Source organism: Coturnix japonica, chromosome 3 (assembly GCF_054131305.1).
Source record: "Coturnix japonica strain WE chromosome 3, WE-NBRP24, whole genome shotgun sequence".
Taxonomy (NCBI): domain Eukaryota; kingdom Metazoa; phylum Chordata; class Aves; order Galliformes; family Phasianidae; genus Coturnix; species Coturnix japonica.
In genome coordinates, this window is record NC_140665.1 from 31,085,779 (window position 1) to 31,108,585 (window position 22,807).

The 22,807-nt window shown below is 40.8% G+C and overlaps 1 protein-coding gene across 2 annotated transcripts in view; it reads right to left on the reverse strand.

Annotated features, from left to right (window-relative positions):
* Positions 1-20,496: 20,496 nt before the first annotated feature.
* The window catches only part of TTC27 (tetratricopeptide repeat domain 27), a 90,625-nt gene continuing 88,314 nt past the window's right edge, over positions 20,497-22,807 (reverse strand). For both annotated transcript variants that reach the window (XM_085543240.1, XM_015857781.2), the window contains one exon: positions 20,497-20,749. In XM_085543240.1, the coding sequence (XP_085399366.1) occupies positions 20,627-20,749 (123 nt within the window). In that variant the 3' untranslated portion in view covers positions 20,497-20,626. The remainder of the gene's footprint in view (positions 20,750-22,807) is intronic.

The following is a 22,807-nucleotide window of genomic DNA, read 5'->3' on the forward strand; positions in this document are numbered from 1 at the left end:
GTCCTATTTCACTGGAATTTTAAGAGGAACAGAGCTGTGAGATATTTTAAATTTCTACAAGTTTGTTAAAGGAAGCTGAAGACAATTTTCTATTGGGCCAAAAAGGCAAATGGTACCTTGGGGAGCATGAAAAAGAGCGTGGCCAGCAGGGTGAGGGAGGTGATCTTCCCTCCTCTGCTCTGATGAGGCCATATCTGGAGTGTCATGTCCAGTTCTGAACTCGAGTGTCTAGCTCAAGAAAGACAGAAAACTGCAGAGAGTCCAGTGGAGGGCTAAAAAGACAATTAGGGGCTTGAGGCCCTTATGAGGAAAGGCTAAGAAACTTAAAAGAGTGTTCAGCTTGGAGAAGAGAATGTTGGAGGGGGATCTTTATCAATGCTTGTAAATATCTTTTGTGCAGATGTCAAGTGGATCAGGCCAGGCTTTCATTGGTGACCAGTGACAGAAGTTCTGTATGAAGATGAGGAAAAAAATCAATACTTCGAGGGTGGCAGAGCACTGCAACAGGCTGCCCAGACAGGAGGGTGGAATCTCCTTCTCTGAAGATATTCAAAACCTGTCTGTATGCTTTTTTGTGCCACCTGCTGTATGGAACCTGCTTTAGCAGAGGGGAGGAGGACTCAATGATCTCCACAGGTCCCTTCCAACCCCCTACCATTCTGTGATTCTACAATAAGAAAAAGCACCTAAAAGTAGACCTCAGGAGCTTTGCTACTCACAAAACTACTTTCTGTGCAGTGGCTGAGAGATTTCTATCTTACTTTACCTTTTTAAGACAGAAGTGTTTGTGTCATTCCAGCCCCCTACACACCAAGTGGCTCCCTGCAGGTGCCACCCAGGCTGCAGGTTAATTACATGCAACAGATAGCCTCTGCCTCCCAGGAAATACTGCTGCTGCTTCCAGCCCCACCTATGAAGGGCAAGACCTAGAGCCCTCCTAACGTGCCAGGTACCTCAAGACCAGAAGCCATCATCTCAATGCCATGTCCTGTGAGCAGGTCCTGCAACTGGCCCCCACTCCTCCCTGCGTTCTGGAAAGAGATCGCACAATCCATGAAGTCTCATCCAGTAATTTCAACACTGTAGTATTTGTGTTATTTCATTATGTTGTTATGGTTCTGGATTTCATTCTGCCAGAATTCTGTTTTTACCCTTTTTTTTTTTTTTTTTTTTTGTAAGTAAAGTTCTTAAAAAAACAATTATACTCTGTATCTATGTATCTATCAGGAGGAAAAAAACCACTAAAAAGATAATAAATTGAAATATGACCCAGCCTCTATGTCAAGATTTTTCCTGGAACCCATAGATACTAGATAGACTTCAAGTTCGAAATACAGCTATAATAGTTAACCAATTTGGATAGTCCTACGGAAACTCAGAAAATCAAGTTCAAGCTAAAATACAACAGCAGGAAAATCAGATTCTCATACTCTCGGAACACATATGAGAGGATATTTGTTTTGACTGAAACATTTCCCACTATATTTTTAAAAAGCTGTTTACTTATGTAATACAAATTTGTATGTGTAAAGAATTAAATATTCCTTATACTCTTACCCTATGTGTCTTATCTTTTTGATGAAAACCAGTGGTACTATCTGCCTTAAATACTTAGACGCTGGAAGTTCAGCTAGCAAAACAAATGCCTAACAATTTTATTGTTCAGTTCCTGAAAGGTCTGTGGTTTTCATTAACGCCAAGGCCAGTTACAAAAGCTGCTTTTCAGAGACTGTGCATAGTAACACGGACTGATGTGAGGTACCTAAATGAAGATCACAGCAAGAGTAAATTGTGGCACATGTATTTCTCAGTCACAAGATACTGTAACTAACTGCTACAGACCTGCAGCCTCTGGCTGCATTCAATCAATTTCCCTGTGCTTTCAATTAGCAATGATGACATATGCGTGACTGTCTCTGACACTGCAAAGCTGCGCTTACAGGCAAGCCACAGCTTTTGTGGTTCTAAGCAGGACTGGTGCTTACTGCTAAGAAATGTACAAGATAATCTCTTAAAGAAGCACGTTAGTTTGGACACAATCCCTTAAAAAAACCCACAAAGACCCAGTCTTACGACAAAACACCTTGTTACTTCCATTTTGCTGTAGACTTAATTGGACACAGCACATGATAAATTATTTAAGATACAACAGCTGATCATATGCCTGGTCCAGGTAACAGCGTGCTGACACTTTCTCTTGCTTTCCCTTTCACGCACTGATGTACTCACTGTGTGAACTGAACTCCTCACCCTACACCATAATACCTTTCTTCTATTCTCAGTGTGTAGGAAACAATCCTGACAACGTAACATCTATCTTTTGCAATGCAGAGTATTAACGACACTGAATCATTTTCTCAGTGTCTTTACCTTATTTCCAGAAAGAACGGCCTGTCAAATGTAGCATTGGATGTGGCTGCAAAACCCAACATTACCTCTGTCTGCTGTCTAAAAATACTATCTAATTTTTTCTTGCTTATTCTCATCTGAAAGGTAGATTCTATTGAAGAGTTTGAGAGCAAATACATCCAGCTGTTGCTTGAGTTATGGAAGGCAGGAAAAAAAATACGGTTTTCCTAGTATAAGAAAACACGGCCTTTCTCTACACAGCTCAGAATGCCTGCTCTATTAGATTTGGAATATACATTATTCCTATTCTGCAACACACATCAGTACATGATTAAAAAAAAAAAGTAACCAAAAAAAACCCACTTCTGATTGTACTCAGTCTCCCCAGACACACATCCAAGTGTAATGTACTTCCACTCCCTTTTGAGATTACAGTCTTTGTTTCTTTTACTCTATGGGTCAGTTTCACATGAGCAGGCAGCCAGGCCAGCTATGCACTGATTTGAGTTGGTTCTTATCCTACTGGGTGGTAAAAACCTCCCATTGAATGCTTAGCAACTTTTCCTTCTGCTGACCTCCAGAGGCAGGTGAGCACTCAGCATCTCAGAAGAGTGAGCTTTTGCATCCTCAGCTTTGGACGTGGTTGCTTTTAAAGTCGTTTTCAGGACTGCCTGTTCCCTTTTTCTGCCAGAGACATAAAGCATTGAATCTCTGCCAAAAGTATAATGGGCAAAAAAGCCATGCTCAAGCTTTGTGTCAGAATAGGGATGTCCTGCACAGTCCTGCTGAGTGCATGGGGAACTTTTGCTATTACCTGAGAGTGAAGCGTGAACTGCCAACCTAAAAGCTCTTCTCTCCCTCAAATACTAGAAAAAAAGTCCACCATAATAAGGGAGATCGGCCCCAGCCACACAGAACAAAACATGCCACATTCCTGCAGTATGTGTGTCTGCCATGAAAAGAAAAAAGAACAACAACAAAAAAAAAAGATAAGAGGGGCAGGGGTTGTACCCTGCAATCCTGTCTGCATCTCTGAAAGTGTAGACATCAGAGTAAGGCACTTCAGCTACAAAGAGCAAAGCGGAGCTGGGGAAAGGGTGGGGTGAAGAGCAGGCACGTTCAATAGTTCTTTATTTCTACGGCTGTATAGGAAATTTTAGTTGCTGGCAGTCTGCCATGGCAAGACACACCTCATCACCCTTTCGGTGCAGAGAGGAAAGAAAAGATAAAGGAAACTAAATAAGAACCCTCAGTGGATTTAGCAACCAGTTCATCTGGAGCCAGAGGAGGGCTGAAATGTGGTGTTTGAGTATCTCCTTTGCTCTGGATATAGGCTAGAGATTTATGCTCTACCCTTGAACTGAGGAATAGCTGTTGGCCTAAGCTGGAATAGCAACACCATTAGATCTGTGAAACATACAGGCAGGGTAGATGCTTCTTCCTTCTCAGCATGGGAAAGAGCTCAGCTGAAATACTCTGCCCCATCTGGACACTGCACTTCACGGACAGAGCCAAATGGAGATAGTCTTGAGGAAAGCAATGGAAACTAATCAGAGGTCCAGAAAACCTGACGTAGAAGGAAAGACTGAATAAACTGGGGCTGTTTAGAGAAAAGGACTGGGAGGAGACTTGATAACAGTGCGTAGGACTGAAAAAGAGAAAGGAACAAACTGTTTTCCAGGCCTTGTGTGGACAGGATGAGAAGTAATATGCTTGAACTGCAGCACAAGAAATATGGGGGAAAGAAAAAAAAGCAGAGGTCATTATGGTTGCTATTTAAGAACATATCAGACAAACCTCTATAAGAAGTGATGTTAGTCTAATTAACTCTTCCTTGGGATAAGGAACAGACTTTATAACTTTCATGAGACTTTCACTTGAGAAAATTCCAAATGAGAACTCTTGTGGGTTTTTCTTTTTTTGATCGTTTTTAAATTAAAATAATAATAATTTAAAAAAAAATTTTTTTAATTATTATTTGATTTTTTTTTTGTTTTTCATTATTGCTTATGAAAAGCCTTCTGTGTGTGCAGAGGAACCAGAAGACTTCTGACTACTCCTTGCTCCTGTGTATCCTCACCCCTGATGACCAGCCGAAAGACAGAGCATTTCTCCCAGGATAGGCCACCATTCTCTTCCTGTTGGCCAGACAGTGTCCTCGCCCTCATTTGACTGCAGGAAGCACATTCTGGTGAGCAAGGCAGTTTAAGGAATGCAGGCACGTTAACTATTAGAGCTTCAAAAGATACAAGTTCCAGTGGGCTGAATTCCAAAGCTCTGAATTAAATGAAAACTTCATCTTGATCTCCCGTAGCCCACAGTGTGTTGTTAGTGAAAAAAAATATATATAGAAAAATATAAATTGAAGATGTTTTACCAGTACAAAACAATAGCACAAAACTTTAGAAATACAATTTTTAAAACAAAAGCTGTTGGTGGGCAGTACTCCTTAGACAAGCTTACTCTTCACTGCTGTTATACAAAATTTAACAAGAAAATGTCATTGTAAGGTTTACTCTGCTCTCCATTTAAACAGATGTAAATACATCTCCTCTTTTTCTACTGCTTGTTTGAAACACACATCTCAGTTCCTGGGCTGTAACCACTCTATGTAATGGGTGCAAAATCATTGCAAAATATTTTAGAAATGAGTTCCCCTGCCTGTAGTTTCCCATCTTTCCACACTGTAGTTCCTTTATGTTTCTGCCCAGTTTCTTGCAGGAGAGTACATAAAACTCTTATTCTGCTGCTCGCTTCCCTCTCTGTCTAAGAAATCCTGTGAGAGAAGCAAGAAAAACATCAGATGTGTTCATTCTCTGGCTGCTGAAAAGCTTTTATTCTAGAAAGCAGCTAGGAAAGGCAGCACAAATATTTCTGCTCCTCTGTCTACTTAGGTAAGAGAACACAATCCTGGACAGATTCAGAATTTGGTCTGCCTTACCTATTGTGATAAACATGGAAAAAGTAAGGCTGTTTGTATTATGATTAAGCATCAGATGGCTCATCTAATAAGATGTTAGATCAGACAGTACTTAAGGAAATTTGGGTGTCTGCACAAAAGGAAGAATAATTCTCTCATGGGAGCCTGAAAGCCCAGCTACCATCAACAGCTGGATACACTAGAAAAACAGCAGAATCTCATTCTGTACCCAAAAAAGTTGTGGTAATTGTTTTTTTGTTTTTCCATTGAATGAGAGAGGAAATCATGGGAAAACTGACTCATCTATGGGAGCACACCTCTTTAGTTCATGCAGAGAAGCAAACTCCTCTTTGCTAGTCTATGGGTGAAATCTGTTTGAACATGAGAGGGTGCAAAGCACCGGGTCTTTCTACTCTTCAGACACTCAGCTTGTTTTCTGAACTACAGCTGTTAAATAGGTGATATTTATAAAGGTTAAAATCTCTGCTATTCACTGCTCGGCAGTGATGTACCTCTTCTCAAAAGGATTCTCCTGCAGTTCCTAAAATTGCTGTAGATCCTGTCTCACAAAAGTTCAGCTCATTTTAAAAAAGAAAAATCAGAAAAATTCCAGCAGTTCTGACTCTCAATAAATAAGGTCCAAAACTAAGAATCCAATGAGAATCCTGAGTTTTTAATTTAATTAAAGAACAGACAGAGAACTCAAATCCCACTTTTTACCTCACTAATGACTAACAAGAGTTCCCCAGCATCCAAACAAGGCAGGGTTTGCTATATGCAAGGAAAAGAAAAGTTAGAGGGAGGTCTCTCTGGTATCTATGAAAAACATGAATAATACGCTCTCAACATGTTCCAAAAACATAAAGGATGAAAAACTGCCTTTCGATATAGCCAAGAGTTCAAGCACTGTAAGAACACCATTAAAAAACACATCTGTATTGCACTGAGGCGGAGCTCCAGTGTTTTACTTCACTGGTTTTAATACAGGCATTGCTATGTCCTGGCTATGCTGGGGCTATCTCCTTATGACTATACTTTTACCATCTAAATGTGAAGTGCCAGAAGTGCAATTTGGTGTACAGAAAAGAGATTATGAGAAAAGATTATTTAAACAATAGCAATGGATAATTATCCAATCAAATAAAAAGTTATCTCCACAGTTATGAATGACTGTGTAATTGTGAAAACAAACAAACAAAAAAATAGGCTTAGTATTTATCAGTGCGGGCTTTTATAGTGGGGCTGAAAAGTGAAAACCTGTGCAACCTGGATTAAGCAGCACAGTTAACCAGCAGCATGGCTGCAGACTTGTGGATTCACTCAAAGGAAAAGGAGACAAGCACCATTTGGACACACACTGAACACCTGCTGTTCTGTGCACATAACACTGTAAATCAGGAAATAAAGCTCCAAATCTAGCTTCTCTTATGGGGAAAAGTTTGAGACAGGTCTTTCAAGAACGCAGAATATTCTACCATCAGCAAAGTGGGAAGTCGCTGACATTCACTGCAGTCCTGCATCCCCAAAATGCACTAGCTATTTTTAGTAGTTTCATGAACAACTGGGGCCTATGTGATCATTCTGTGCATATTCACCTGTGTATTCAAACCAACGATTCCTTAATGAGATTTCCAACCAGCTTTAAACACTTGCAGACTTGTGAAAGATAGCTGAATTCCTCCTCTTTTTTTCATGAAAACAGACAGATGAGTAGAGATGCTATCACAGTCCCGGCTCTGAGAAAACATGCAGTTGTGAGTTCATGATATGAGAGAAGCCTCATGGGAGAAAACCCTTATATAAACACCCCAACGATGGGAAAAGCTTTGCCTGGGGCTCACATCCTCTCAGATAGTGAAAGTCAATCACCCGTGAGACAAAAAACCATAGGAAACCAGGCTCCATTAGTTCTGCTGCCACAAAATTACTTGTTTCACAAAATGGCTATTCCAGGCATTCAGCAGAAATGCAGTGAGCTTGTAGGTATGTGCAAGAGAAGTCTGGATGACTTCTTATTTTTAATTAAACTATAAATTGTGTACCTAACTCACGATGAAATGTCCTCACTGCAGTAAATAGGAAGACAAATAAAACAATGACCTGTGAAGCACACAACATGAGAGCTGAGCCAATGCTTGTACAACCAAACCGTGACACAAGTCTACTGAGAGCAACAAAGAACGAACAATTTAAACCTCTTGCCTACTTAGCCAAAAAGTGATGCCTTATTTTTAATGAGTAAATCTTTAGCAGAAAAAATATGCCAGAAGTCAAGCTATTTGGAATTTTCCTTTCAGTAGTATATTGTGTCCTAAAATTTTCTGCAGTTGTTTTGCATACTGAAACATCTGAAACCTGATTTATCATCAGAGGGCCAGTCTTAAGAACTCAGTTGGAAAAAGAAACAACAACCCAACAAGTCTATTTTGATGCCTTACAGCTGGTCACCTCAGAACTGAGGCATACGGAGTCATCAGTGACTTTATTTTTAATCACGTATGCATAACTCCACTGCTTATTGGAATTCTTACTCCATTTGGGAGAAGAGGAAACTTAGTCACAACACTCCGTCTTCTTGACAGTAGACGTTCTTGAAACACTAAAGCAAATTACAGAACTGTAATAATCAACCCATCGAGGTCTGGATTTAACACATACGTATACAAACACACCCTTAAAATAAACAAAACCCCAAAAAACTCCAGCACAACGCCCTGGAAATTTGCAATACATGACTGCATCAGCTTTCATAAGAACATCCTAGAGACTCTGACCGCAGTCAAGGAACTGAATCTTTTTGGGTTCCCCAGGATTGTTAGGCTGAAAAAGTAAGGCCTTCTCTTGTTAGTGTGGCTTTACATTGGTTTATATTTTTCAGATCTGGCATTTAAAAACAAACAAACAAACAAACAAACAAAAAAACATCTCAAGTTCACCTCAAACCATTTGGCCACAAACCATAAACCTTACCCAGTTCTGGTTGAAAAGCCTCAGGAAACAGGAGGGGGAAGGAAGCAGCAAGTCCCCTATGTTAAATATGACCACTGGTATGGGTAAAGACCCACCCACTGTTCAGGGCAGCAGTCACTTCAAGGATTCACCGCTCTCCCCTGCCTGTCATCATTACAGTTCTTTCTTTTCATCCCATTTTTATAAAGAAACTGTTGAGTGCTGCAGTCACACAGATTTGGAACAAATGCATTTCCTTGGGTGAGTCCCTTTTTTTACATTGTTTCCGGTTAGCGGGATGGCAGGAAAACAGTTCCTAGCTACAGCCAGACCAAAACTCAGGTGGAATCGTATTTTTTTTACCCCTTTTAAGTCCCACTCTTGATAATTTTTCTTCTCTGGTTTTAAGTCCTTCTCTTTCTTTGCCTCTTTTTAAAGTCTCCATAATCTTTCCCTTTGCACCTTACCAGACTGATTCAGTTTCCTGCCCTGTTCCCTCAGCTCTATGACAACAGAACTGCTTTCAGCTTATTCCCCTGCCATGGGACCTGCTTTGCATGCAGACTGTTAGATGGTAAATACCTGTCTTCAACGTTTACAGACCATTCATCAAGCCAATCTGTAATCATCCGACATCCACTCTTTTCTTATTTTAGTATCTGTGATGATTTTCACTGGTATAGTCCCTAATCAATCCTCTTTGCCTGTAAATGTGATTGTAATTATCACCAGGCCTATCACCAGCTAAACCCTGTGGTACCTGAGCATCATTACTGTCAGTCCCTTTGCTATTTTTTAAATCATGTGACATCATATTCATTTAAGCTGATTTCATTATTTGTATCCTACATATTCCATGTTCCTCCGTTATGTAAAAATAAAACAGTCAGCTGTGATGAGGTCTGCCAGTGACATAAACAAGCGCTGTGACTGGAATGGAAATAGCTATATGTAGGCACATATAAACTAAGAAGAGAAACAATCTGTAAGAGTCAGGCATCCTGGGAAACATGAATTAAGGGGTAAGTGCTCCGAGGCAGATATCTGATCCTGCACATTCCAGGCTATCTGGGACCTTGATCCTCTGATTTCCTCCATCCCCCTCTCGTACCTCTGTAAATAACATTTCAGAATGTGAACCACCCCGCATCTGGCACAGGACTGCTTATGCCAAGCTGACTACACCCTTCCCCTGGGGCATAAGGTCATGAATCATGATAAACACAGCAGTATAGGAATTTCACACCATATAAAGTGATTGTTTACAAGTAATAGCGGTGATTACTCCAAAAACATTTCAGAACAAAATATGGGAAAAAAGTCAATTTGATATGCAGGCACTGTAATTAGGCTGTAGCCACTACCAGTTATCTCTTTACTCAGCAGGCTTAGTTTTCCCTTCTGCTGCTGCTGCTTTTCCTCCAAGGGCGCTTAACCCCCTGCAGTCCTACCCAGTGGACAAACATCATTTAAATTCTCTGCCCCTGCAGCACAGAACTTAAATTCAGTTCCTTTCCCCGCTCCCCAGGAAGAAACAAGCCAAGAGGGTTCCTTGTGGGGTACATTCATTCTGCCTAGTAGCTTGAGACCAGTCAGACTTGGAGAGTATCCAAACTATTCCGTCTCTAGTTCTCCCTTATGCAATTGCTCCAAGCCTAATCCTACTGAGATCAGGCTGTCGGAAGAGATCCAGCCCTTGTGGGTCTGTGCGTCCCTTTGATGCGTGGCACGGATGGCCAGCCATACAGAAACACCCAGTATCTACAAAGAGGTGGAGAACAGCTTTTCTCCAGCCTCTCCATTCTGCCCAGCTCACAGGCAGACGATCTGCGTGGGAGCACACACAGCTGGAGCAGAGGAGCAGCTGCTCAGTCCCAACTCAGATGTAGGAACTATTGTATAAATTAAACACTTCTGCAGCATCCCTTGAGGTAGGCTCACCTTGTGCTTCCTTCCACTCCAGCACATTTGCAAGTACCATCATAAAGTGGGAAACCTTGACTCCCAGTTGCAAACCACACACATGCCTTAAAGGCCTCATGCACCCCACACAGGGAGGTGCCACTCACACTGTTCTCACCCCCCTGTGCAATCAGCTGGGCCACACCAGGCGCAGATTTCTACACAACAAACACAAATCTCTTTCCCTCACTCTCAGTCTTTTGGCAGGAAAGTTTACTTACAGGCTCAGGGTTTCTACATTTAGAAAATCATCTTTAAAGCTGAAAGCTGCACGCAGGGACTTTCCAGACCCTTCAGTACTATTGGTAACAGCAACAGCAAGAGTGTGTATCCTCCTCCATGTGTTCCTTTGGGCTCATATTAAAAATACCCAGAGAACAAAAATAAGTCACGCCTGAAGGTCAGTTAAAATGAAATCTTCCAAATGATGTTGAATGTGCCCTGATAGATGCAGCTGAGAGGACAGGCTGGGGTTTATTTTCAACACCTTTCATTTCTCTTAATATTTACACCAATGGCAAAGGAGAGCCAAAAGAAAAAGATTCCGGGGGGCACATCACAGATCTCACTCTTCTGTGTAGGGAATCCTTAAAATGGCTAAAAAAAACCCAATACCTACAATTTCCCTTGCCATTCAGCTGTAAAGAGTCCAGCTGCTGCTGAATTTACAAATTCTCAGCAAAGAAGGCTTCTATGGACCAGCTGCCCCACTGGTGCCATCATCTGTGGCTGGATTATATATATATAGCATATGGGAGACTGTTGGCATGCATGAATTTCAGATTTCTATTTCTTCTGACAAATAAAACCCTTTTACTGTCATATTTCTCTAAATACATTCTGGATATTTGTATTTGTTCTGTGCAGCTGTGAGAAGCTTCCTTTACTTCATATAGAAGCTACGTCTGTTATGTTTGCCATCTGCTATATTCACAGAAAAGTGCAATATACGTAAATAAAATGGAGATAGGAGCAGACTAAATGAAGGTAGAAAAAATCTTAGGTAGATTAAAATCTTCGTTCCAGGGCAGAAGGAAGTTACTGATTTTAGCACTTGCTATTCACAAGTAAGCTTGATTATTTTATAGTTTCCAACTCTGTACCCCTTCCTGTTTAAATGTTCTCCCTTATCAGCCAAGTCTAAGGACTTTCAACACTGGCTTAATTCTGTCTTGTCCTCTTTTATGTTCTCTTGTCAAGACAGCCATTACCTACTTGTCTTTCTGTCTGTAGCTTATTTGTTCTGTCAAACCAACAAGCTTCTCTTTGTCAGTTCCCCTAGGTCACATCTGGGACATCTTCCATATGTGTAACTAGACACAAAACCAGTGATTTTAAGCCCACCTGCAGAGCCCCTGCCTTTTACAAGGACGAACCTCACATCCCCTGCACTTACTCAGACAACATCACAGCAACTTGTATCCCTCTATCTGACAGTCCTTGGGTTGTGGTTCTCCTGTAGCAGGAACTGTATTCTACAGCCACGTCTAAGCTATTCAAACTAATAGGACCTGGGAAGACTATGGTGGGTCCGGGCCATAGAATCTCAGAATGGTGGGGGTTCACAGAATCACAGAATCACAGAATTGTAGGGGTTGGAAGGGACCTCTAGAGATCATCGAGTCCAACCCCCCTGCCAAAGCAGGCTCCCTACACCATGTCACACAGGAAGGCGTCCAGGCGGGTCTTAAATATCTCCAGAGAAGGAGACTCCACCACCTCCCTGGGCAGCCTGTTCCAGTGCTCCATCACCCTCACTGTAAAGAAGTTCTTCCGCACATTCGTGCGGAACTTCCTATGCTGTACTTTCATCCCATTACCCCTAGTCCTATAACCTAAAGGTTGGAAAGGACCTTTAAGATCATCTAGTTCCAACTCCCCTGCCACATGCAAGTCTACCTCCCTCTAGACCAGTTTGCTCAAAAGCCCCATCCAACCTGCCCTTGAATGCTTCAAGGAATCTTGTGGAACTGCTTGTATGGCCTCTGCCATGGTTTTGACTTAGGTCTGCTAACTCTCACCCAGGGAATACATGGGCACAGTTTAAGTTTGGGCACTGGGGGATCATTCCCAATGTTATTTGAGAGAGAAACAGATTTAGCTGTATGGGTGTGAGCTGTGCCATGTCAGCATAAAGTAGGATAAATCCTAGCAAATGCTACTGTAAATACCAGTCCTTCCAAAGGGACTGCCTGGGATGCTTGTGTGCACTGCTTACCCCACAGGGCATCTCAACCATGACTAAGGTCTCAACATCTGAACCTCAAAACCTGAACAGCAGCAGTGTTTTGCTATTTCTGAGGTCTTATGAGTGCTTGAGAAAGTTTTTGCTTCCTCCCGATCTCATGTTACCTTCAGAGTCAAAACACTGCTACATCATGCTTTCATACCCCCAGCACAGAGATGAGCTCAGAGATTCTTCCCAACACCATTTCTTAAATCCTCTCATCCCATGGTATAGAGGAGAGAGGTTTACAAAACAGTATTTATATCCATGCCCTCATTCTGCCACAATTTAACACCATTTTCAGAGTTGTGCTGAGATCACCGATGGTATCATGTGCAAACAGGACAGTAAATTATAAACCCGTCATTCGCCTTTAAAAGGCACAAAAGCACAGACATACAGAAATCCTCGCCACATGCTTTTGTGGAGTAGTAACAGGCACAGTTGTTTTTAAGCTTCTGTCAAATAAATGCTGCTGTGAGAATGTTTATATATTTAAAATGTCAAATATTATTTCAGTTATATTCCTCTTAAGTCTCTACTTTTCAATTATTTTTCCAAATAAGGTTTGAAGTATTCACAAAAGCTGATGAAGTTTGCAGAAAGACACCTTTAAGAACTGCTAAAATTATGCTCAGGTAAGTTTCAGCAGCCACTATATTTTCAAAGATGGTTTCTTAAGTTACCAGGTTAGGATCCACCCTGATAAATCTACACAGGAGTAGCTTTCCCCCACTGCACCCAACACAGAAATGTGAACAAGTCAGGCTCGCACGCAGAACAGGCTGTGAGGGGTATTGGAGGAGCCTTCGTTTAGAAAGTATTCTTTACGCTACCAGACCTGAAGTGAGTAGAAGAGCTGTTTCACCCAGTTTCTCAGGGGAAGTTCGTGGCCTCTGCATTTGACAGATCTGAATAACACTGCTGCTCCATTCCCAAAGTGCTGATGCAATATTTTCCCTGGAACTCCAGCAGAGAAAGTCCAAAGTAAGAAAATTATAGATTAAATTTCAGTGACAATAAATCAGAGCATGAGAGCTTAAGAAAAAAAACTCAAATGCAATTGCTTTTCTGCATAGATACTACCTACCCATCCTCACTATTTGTTTTCACTGATGTAGAGTATCACTGTAGAAATGCCATTACGAAAGGAAGCAGCATCAGGGAGGATATCAAGTTTTCCTCTGGATTTATATCTTGGAAGGTCAACATATCTGCAGTGATCCAAAACATGTGCAAACAGCATCTGACACTATATCTCAGTCATGCTCACTGTTGTCACAGCAAGCCATTTTTGCTGCCTCTCCAAGACTTTCACAAGAAAGTAGGCCCTTAAGAAAAAACACTTGTAAAATGCAAAACAAATCACTGTCAGAAAGTATGAGAAAATGTCAGAGAATGGTCCAAGCACACAATGGAATTATACAGATGTATTTATGATTTTTAAGAAAATAATTTGCCACCTCCTTCCAAGTTTCCTTGGCCCAGTCCAAGCAAAGCATCAAACTGACCACTCACCTACAGGCACTATCAGCAAAACAATACAGGGTTCAACTGCTTGTAGTAAAAGACAACAAACCAGTTCCTTTTGCCAACCAACCCCACTAACAGTGCTGTTCACAACACTGACATTTCCTTAAGTTAAACTTTAAGAAAATAACAAGACTGTAACCAGAATTTGTGAAATTTTGCCTGTTAGAGGCAAAAGGAAGAAACCCAAAGGTCCCATGACATCCCCAAGAGATTTGATTACAGTCAGTGACGCTATGAAGAAGGCACTCAAATAATGCAGTGATGGCTGGGAGCACAGATCTGCAGGATGGGTAAAACCCACAGAGTCCCAGATATGCTACTGTGCAAACATATACAGGTGATCTGTGATATCAGTGCTGAGTTAGGTAGTTGGAGACACACAAAGCGCAAAACTTTTGATATTATTCGACAGAGCAAAGCACTACAGGAGTAAAATAAATATAAGATGCAAAGAAAACAGGATAAGCAATGGATGAGCCTCAGATGACATAAGCTTTCTCCATGATGTTCATAAAGCTTTGGAAAATCCTCCTGACCTGTGTCAATTCATCTGATAAATTGCTTGCCAGATATTAGCTATGACTCTAACTAGGAACATCTCAGAATCAGAATTATTTCTGACAACTGTTTCTGCAGTAATACAGCATGTGCAGACTAAAGTACATGTATATGTATTACTCTGCATCATTTCTAAAAGGCCTGTCAACAGCATTTTCAGCATTAACACTGTTTTATTTCATTTTTATAGTTAAATTTCTTAAAATGGACATTTAAATAAAAGCTTGTAAGTATTAAATTATACAGGACTGAATTCAAAGTTCTGGTTGATATTGCATAGGACACTGATTTTGGACTTGCCGCACTTCCCTGTTAGGTTCAGATTACTCCATCAGCAGATGTCCTTCAGAAGCACAGACCAAATGTAGAACATGCTTCATCTACAAGAACTCTGCTTAGCATGACAGTAAGGTAGTTGTGCAGTTACAGATTACAGAAATTATCTGGTTCCAGCTGCTTGTCAAGCTTACAAACTACATGCCTGTTTTCTCTTAGAAAGAGAAAATGCAGACTGGCTGGAGCTGCATCCACTCTGCCTGGTTTTAGGACCACATAGAATTTACAGCCAAATTACAGGCCTCTAAAAATAGGAGGTGATAGCACTGACAATAGCAAAATCCAGGCAGTGCAAGACAGACTGCTATAAATACAGCAAATCCAAAAACTGTAGGTATGGCTGGAGCAATCCCAAGCAGACGGAATCATTCAGACCATATGGGCTGTTAAAAGCCCTACAGTACAATGGTGTTTGCACCTACAGTTCGGTTCTTTTAATTCTGGTCCATTGCCAGGCTAAGACTTACCTTCTGTCTCCAACTGCAATCTGTTACTTCTGCTTGGTCTGCTGTCTTTCTTTGGCAACGCATTAGTTTGGTCTGATTGTTTACTGCTCAGTTCTCTACTCTAGGAAAGAACCTGGCCTTCCTACCAGCGAGTAGTGCTAATCTTTTTTTCATATTTCAGAAGTTGCACAGGGGCCATCACTATCCCTGGGCTGCTGCTGTCCCTCCACAGTCTCAGCTTTTGGCAAAGGTTTGTGGTGCTCTTTAACCCCTTAAACATAAAAGTCCTTTGTCCTCTCTGTCTCATCCCCAAGGTTGCTTAGATAAGGCAGAGGGGAAAATATCCCATTCCATTGAGTAGATCCCATCTTACTGCAAGTTACGTTTCTCATGTTGCTGTTAGATATCTTCTATGCTAATTGCAACCTTAAGAACCATCCTAGCATCTTCACTACCAAGAATTTACAGAGAAATCTTAAAGAAATTCAGAGAGATAACAAGGAGGAAAGGAAGGGGCACAACTATTGAAAACTGACAGAATGAAACTGTGTTTGGGCATAAACACACAAAGAACTATAAAAAGCTGGTGGTGCTTTCCCAGGGAACACAAGTCACAGATCTGACATAGTTGAAAGAAGTTCACGTGAAGATGAACAGGCCAACTCCACTCCAGAGTTCAGGGAAACACCAATGTGGTTCACACCACTGCAACTGCATTATTACCGTTCCAGGGAACAGAAATCCGTGTGGGTATGCTGAACCTGGAAGTTAATCAGGACAAGTGGCACAGAGGTGGATGAAAGGACAGCAATTAAGATGGAAAGAACATGCTGCTCATTTAGGGATGGCAGAGAAAAAGATCTGAATTGTAGAGTTAACTTCAAAATGTGACTTGCAAAACTTAACTGATTCACTTCAGCAGTGATGTCACAAACTGGCTAACTTTCCATCTTGAAGAATCTCATGCCATTAATCCCAGTTTTCTATTACATGGCTCTCGGTCTGTATCATGATGTGTTAATTAAATCCATTTTTGGCCAGGAACTGTTGCAGTTGACTCACAGGTCACTGGGGTTTAAAATAAACAGAAGAGGAAAAAAAGAAAAAAAGAAGGAAAAGGGATATGTGACATCACTGGTGACTAAAAGGTTCTTGGTGTGTTCTGTAAAAACAGTCTGAGCAGAGTAAGCTGGAAACAGACAAAAGGACTTTCATGCTTGTGTCACCTTGGAAAACAGCACTACGCACAAAGCAGTTAATCACCACAGCTTTCCAAACCCAAGCCTTCCTGTTGTTGCAGAGACCCAGCTTAGGTTTGAATCAGTACTAGTGGGTTAAAGTTGTAATTGGCCTTTTATTTACCCCAGTAGGGCAGAGCCCTGACTCCCTCATGTGTCTCGTCCCTACCCAGCAGTCTCCTCCTGCTCAGTGAAGCCAGAACGCACTTTTATTGCCTTAAACAATGAAATCCAAAGTGTGGAAGAAGTGAGTAAAAGGGCAAATGGTATAAAGATAATAGAAACAAACAAAAACACCCAAGCCCATGTTGGACTTTTTTGTTTGTTTGTTTGAAGAAACAAATCTGCTGAATATGCAACAAATGTTATCAACTGTTCCTAAGAGTAAGAACTACTCCATTTTCAGCAGGCTAATCAAACTAAAAATGCTCCCAGGGTCACAAAGTTTCTATTCATTTGCTGAAAACCAAACACAGTCGCTAATGATGATTACTCCATTGATGAATGTTAATAGTTAAAAGAAAAACCAACAAAAAAACCCCTCCACAACCTCTGCCACTGCTTTCAGCCTATAAAGGATTACTCTTTTATTAGTGTAGCTGAGGGATTAGAAGAAATATTTAATGAATGCAGCTACTATATTTGAGCACATCCCTGACTAAGCTACTTGTTGACTGAAACCTATCTATTTATAAGTGTTTCTGAACGATGCGAAAAACCATCAGTATTGCAGTACTACAACAGCTTACAGCATAACAGTAAATATTCTCTTGCCATTCACATTGTGATAGTTGTGAAGTTTTATTTCAGAGTCCAGTCACGTAAAACATATCAGATGGGCTCGCCTCCATCTGGCTTGATTTGTTTATGACTTCTAACCTCAAAAGAAATAACTGTTAGTGGTATGGCAGTTCTCAGCAGGGGACTGGCACACCTTCCAGATGCACCTGTGTATGCAGAAGACCCTCAGGGAACATCAATCAAAGCAATCCTTAAATTAACCACTATCCGTGTCTGTGTTAATCCATAGTAACCAACAGCTTTTTACCATTAAAAAAACCCACTGATTTATAATGCTCCAACCTGCTCTTTCTTGCAATGGAAACCCCTACTGTGAATGTAAAAATAAAAACAACATTAGTTAAAGTACGTTTGCTGACATATTTTAAACCTAACCATGAGGGCAGCAACAGAAGGCTTTACAGAAATCAAAGGTGAAACAAAGACATCATCCAAGTTCAGATTTAAGGCTTATAGTGTTAAATGCATTAAATTTATGACAGCAAAGCTTTCTATCACTGCATTACAGGAAACATTTTCAAATTCTCTAGTTATTGTCCATTAATAACCAATTCAGATGATCCATATTCAGGCTGACATTAAAGCCTACCTCTGTCAAATCTGAATAGGGACTTCGTAAGGAGAGTCTATGTACATTTAATAGAGAAACAGAAATGCACTTATTTTGAGAGTGCTTAGCACACACTTCAAAGGTCAAACGCCTTTAAGTGCTTCTTCAACAACACAAGCAAACAAGTAGTCATTTCTGAACATGAAGAATGTAAGTGCCATGTAGTCATCCTTTAGACTAGTGACAAGCATCTATTAATGCAGAGGCAGGAGGGTGACCTATGTTCCTGTCTCTGTACTGAATACTACATTCAAGAGACTTACCTTCCTGTAAAGGTGCGTTGCTCTTACATCTTCAGAATCAACAGCTGTATGACACACATGCGCAATATAAATGTGTGGCTTATGTTCATGTTTAAAATTGGTTTTACAAAAGCATTTCTGAAACAGGAACCACTTAAGCGATCACAGAAGAAGTAATTATATAGATTTTCCTCCAAGCTCCAATTCAAGCTCAGAGACCCTAAGTTGTACACTATTAGCTGGAAGAAAAGTTAAATATTCATATACTATTTTAATTATTATTAGTATGGAAATAGCAGGGTGGTTGTGGTTTTTCTTTTTCTTTTCTTTTCTTTTCTTCTCTTTTTTTTTTTTTTTTGCTTCTTTGGGCAGTAATGTTCCAAAGCAGGATGAAATTAATACCTATTTTCCTACCATATTTATTTTGATAATAACTGTAAGAACAGTTTTAACCAAATGTATATACATAGTCTGAAGCTAACTTTGTGAATGCACCCTCTCTATTTGCATACAGGTTGTACACCATTTTTAGACACAAAAAAATATTCCAGGCCTTGTTTCATTTCAAGGGATGTTTGGTAAAGAGCTCTGCATGAATGCTGGGACAAAAGCCGCTCACCTTTCTGAACAGACAGGTCATCGTGGCAGAAGGAGAATGGAGGACAATGGGATGTGGCACACACCTCCGACTCATTCAGGGAGACCTGTTTGACTCAGCATGGTCTCACTGGCCCTAAAAGAACATTCCTGTTGCTCATGAGTAGTGATATCCCAGCCCATGAAAAGCTTTTAGCACCACACCCTGCTGCAATACTCTGTGCTGACACAGCCCTCTGAGTGAATCAGATCATCCCTGGATTCTGAATACCAGTGGTTGAAAATACACTGTAGGTTGAGCCATGTTAGGTCAAAGAGATGTAAAACAAACCCTCTTCAGCCATGCAAGTGAATTCTCCTTCAATACATCACACATCTTTCATGCTTTACCAGCTTTATACTCATCTTCAAAACCCTGAGACTATTCTTCTTGGGTAGGCAGAAGATGAAAAATTCTATACTTGCTCTTTTTCCCTCTGCTTCACACCAGATCAGCTCTAATGGCAGATAAACAACAAAGAGAAAAAAATGAGACAGAGTACATGTAGCAACTCATGTGAAATACTGCTTAATCTGGTACGTGCTAAACTATGTAATTTTTTTTCAGTTGGCTGTGCACAGAACACTTGAAAATAACAGACATTACAGAGGTGTTTGTAGGTATGACTGCTGCAATGGGAAAGGTCTATACAGCTTTGCTAAACCCACAAGGATTCCTTCCTCAGTTGTCATGGGACTGGTTTAAGTGAAAAATCATTTCCATGTTACAAGACAGATGCTCCTCGTGGGATGAAGATCTGGAAAGACTATATTGTGCTTGGGAAATGTTCTTTTTTCTTTCCATACTAAAAAGCTTTTTGACAGCAAGAGCTTTTGCAGTAACAGTCATTTTTGGACTCGCAGAGCTAAATGCACTTGGCATGAGTGCAGAACATGAGTATCATACAGTGCACTGAGGTGGCTTTTATTTCAAACGTTCTCTGTGACAAACTCCTTATCAAAGTAATCTCACCCTGCATCTGAGAGAGATGAAAACATAACTAATATAATATATTAGTAATAATATAAAGTAAGAGGTAGCAAGAATGTACCTGGGAAGACATCTGGTGTTTGGTCTCATGGATGAAGTGACTGAGATCTCCTGAGATGGTGATCTGTTCTGAAGAGCCAGTGACTCCTGAAACGGTGATCCAGCTCCTGCTCGTCCATCCTCCACTATATTTCACTACATAAATATGAGCAAAATGGAAATACCTCCAGCAAATTCACTCTGTGAAAACTTTAATGTCCATTAAGTTACCCTTAATGGATTATTTCAATGAAACAGTGTTGTGGCCCCTCACAAGCAGGTTTGCCCTTTGTAAAAACGATAATTTTGTGGGAGCCTCACATAGTAATCCTGGCAAGTAAACAATTTATTCTCCATTCTCAGCATCTTTACAAGGATACAAAGCTTTACAAAGATGTCAAGATGTGTCCACCTTTAAGCACTGATAGGTGGGAGGTGTCAGTTCCCGCCTCCTCCAGGTGGTCTTCCAGCTTCTCCGCCCCGGCACCTTTCACGTGCCGAAATTCATATTACTTATAAATACAATCGGCTTGCTGCCAGAAAATCTGGGCCTGAGGAGGCAGATGCACAACTTTGTAACGCTATGAGAGCAGATAAGGATCTGAAGCGGACTATTATCTGTAAGCAGACTGTTATCTGAAGGAAGCCGACCACAAAAATAGCGTTGCTCAGAAAAAAATATTTATTGAGGCTGTAGTTGCTTTAGAATAGTTACTGTTTCATCAGTAAAAGTTGTAACAAAACAAATACATCATCCTTGTTTCCCAGTCACAAAATCTGGTCTGTGTTTCAGCCCTGGTCCCTCAGCTGGTTGCTCAGTTCCTGGAGTTCAGCGATCAAGTTGTCCATAGTTGTCACCTCATCAGCGATCTCACTGCAAATCTCATGGCTTCCTACATCTACAAAGCGTTGCTGTGTGACAGAGAGAAATGTTAGTTTAAACTACATTTATAGTTCCTCTGTTTCGGGGGAGTGAGCTTAGGAGCCTCCCCACCACTACTCTGCTGCCTTTCATACTGTTAGCACTCACCGTAGTCCACCCTGTGACTAACAAACAGAAGGTGCTTCAGAGGGACCGAATCCCTGTGAGGAGGAGAAGGTCGGGTCTCTGCTCTGACTGCACTGCACACACTGCCTCCCAATTGCATGGAGCGCTATGGACTTTGCTGTGAAACTCAGAACTGAAACAACATCTCATACTGCCAACTACAGCTTACTGATCTGCTTGCTGAGAAAATACTAGCTGTGGATTTTAGTGGCCATTTTCACAGTGTCTCATACTGTTGTGTCATTTTCTCCAAAAACCCAAATAAAACTTGTGCATTTGGTGTCAAGACACGTGTGGGCTGAGACATGCATCTGTGCATAATTATGTCATGTAAGAGAAGACAAAATACTGACAAAATAAAAACAGTTTGTTCTTAAACTGAGTCAATAACAAACACAAACAGCACCTAACTCAGAAGCGATCATAAAATTCACATCTTTAGAGGAAAACCAAGGGGAAGGTGGTCTGAAGTCTTGAGACACATAAGATCTGAATGAAGACAGACCAGAACAAGTTGCTATTGCAAGACCAGGATCTGTCACTTGAGCCATATGGAGGCTTTGAGAGGTATTGCTCCACATAAACATAGCGGGAGGACCCAAACATATGTGTCTCCCTTACTATGTAAAAGGGAAGTGAATCACACTTCATCTGTCACAAGAAGAAGCCAACATGTAGAGACAAAAAACAAACCCAGAAAACAAACGTTGTTGTGGAATACATCTGTCATCACTGTAACATCAAAACATAATGGAACAATACAGATATATATTTATATAAGTACTTTAAAAGCCTGAACCAAAGTTGTCAGTGTGTTTCAGAACATTCCTTGGTTCAGCAACAGGACTATCTTCCACAAAAATAGGAACACGTTTCTGATACAAGTACAGAGGTTTCTATGACTTTCAGCCCCCAAACTTCATGTGACAGAAGTTTGGTTCTTTCTGGCTAAAACAGCTCAATAGAACAGAATGATATAATTATTTATTCTTTTTTCCCCATGCAGTTAAAGAGTTCTATTCAGCTAGATGCAGCCTGGGGAGAGTTCATGCACCACTGCTCTTTGGGCTTGTGCCTCATGTTTTCCCGCAACAGTACCCACATTTCATGCATTTACAATACAGCTCCAGGACCTCTCTCCTGCTGGAAGACCCCACCTGTCAGATCTGAATGACACATGGCGCCAAGGAGCAGAAGAGGGCCCACTGTGCTATACATCAGAGCATGCGACTGCCCAGACAGCTCTGTTCAGACAGGAGCCTGTTAACAACACATTTTCTAGGGGCAGCCTTTTGCAGAGTCTGGCTACGTTATGGGAGTGGCATTAGGCTGGGACTGGTTCCTCCAAGTTAGAAATCTAAGGAGAAGTGGGAAATCTGAGAAGCAGTGTTGTTTCACCAGTCTAAAACCTGCTAATATCATCTGCATGTCCTTACAACAGAATTTTGGACTATAGTTGTTTAAAACCTACTTTCACTGCTCCTTTATTCCTTCTGAAATTACAACAACTGAGTCAGCCCTTAGCATTTTTTTGTATGTTTTTCTGTATTGAAAGAAAAAATTAACCACAACGCAATCACAAACTGATAAGGCAGCAACAGACGACTCTGTAGTTGAGTTTGAACACTCCTAAACACTTGCTGAACAGTTCATCTTGCACAAGATGGCTGAGTTCTCAAACCACAATCAACACACTTTAGAAATTCTATTAAACTTGAGGTTAAAAATGACATATCAGAAGGTATGCAAACACAATTAAGTCACACCAATGGCTTTATCTTTAACATGGCAGCAACATAGAAGCACCTTCAGGAATTAACAAAACAATGCATTAGATTCAACTGTTCTTCATCTTTTAAGACTGTGTTATTATAAGATAAACCACCAAAACATGTTTATATCATCTTTGTCATTGTTTTTTT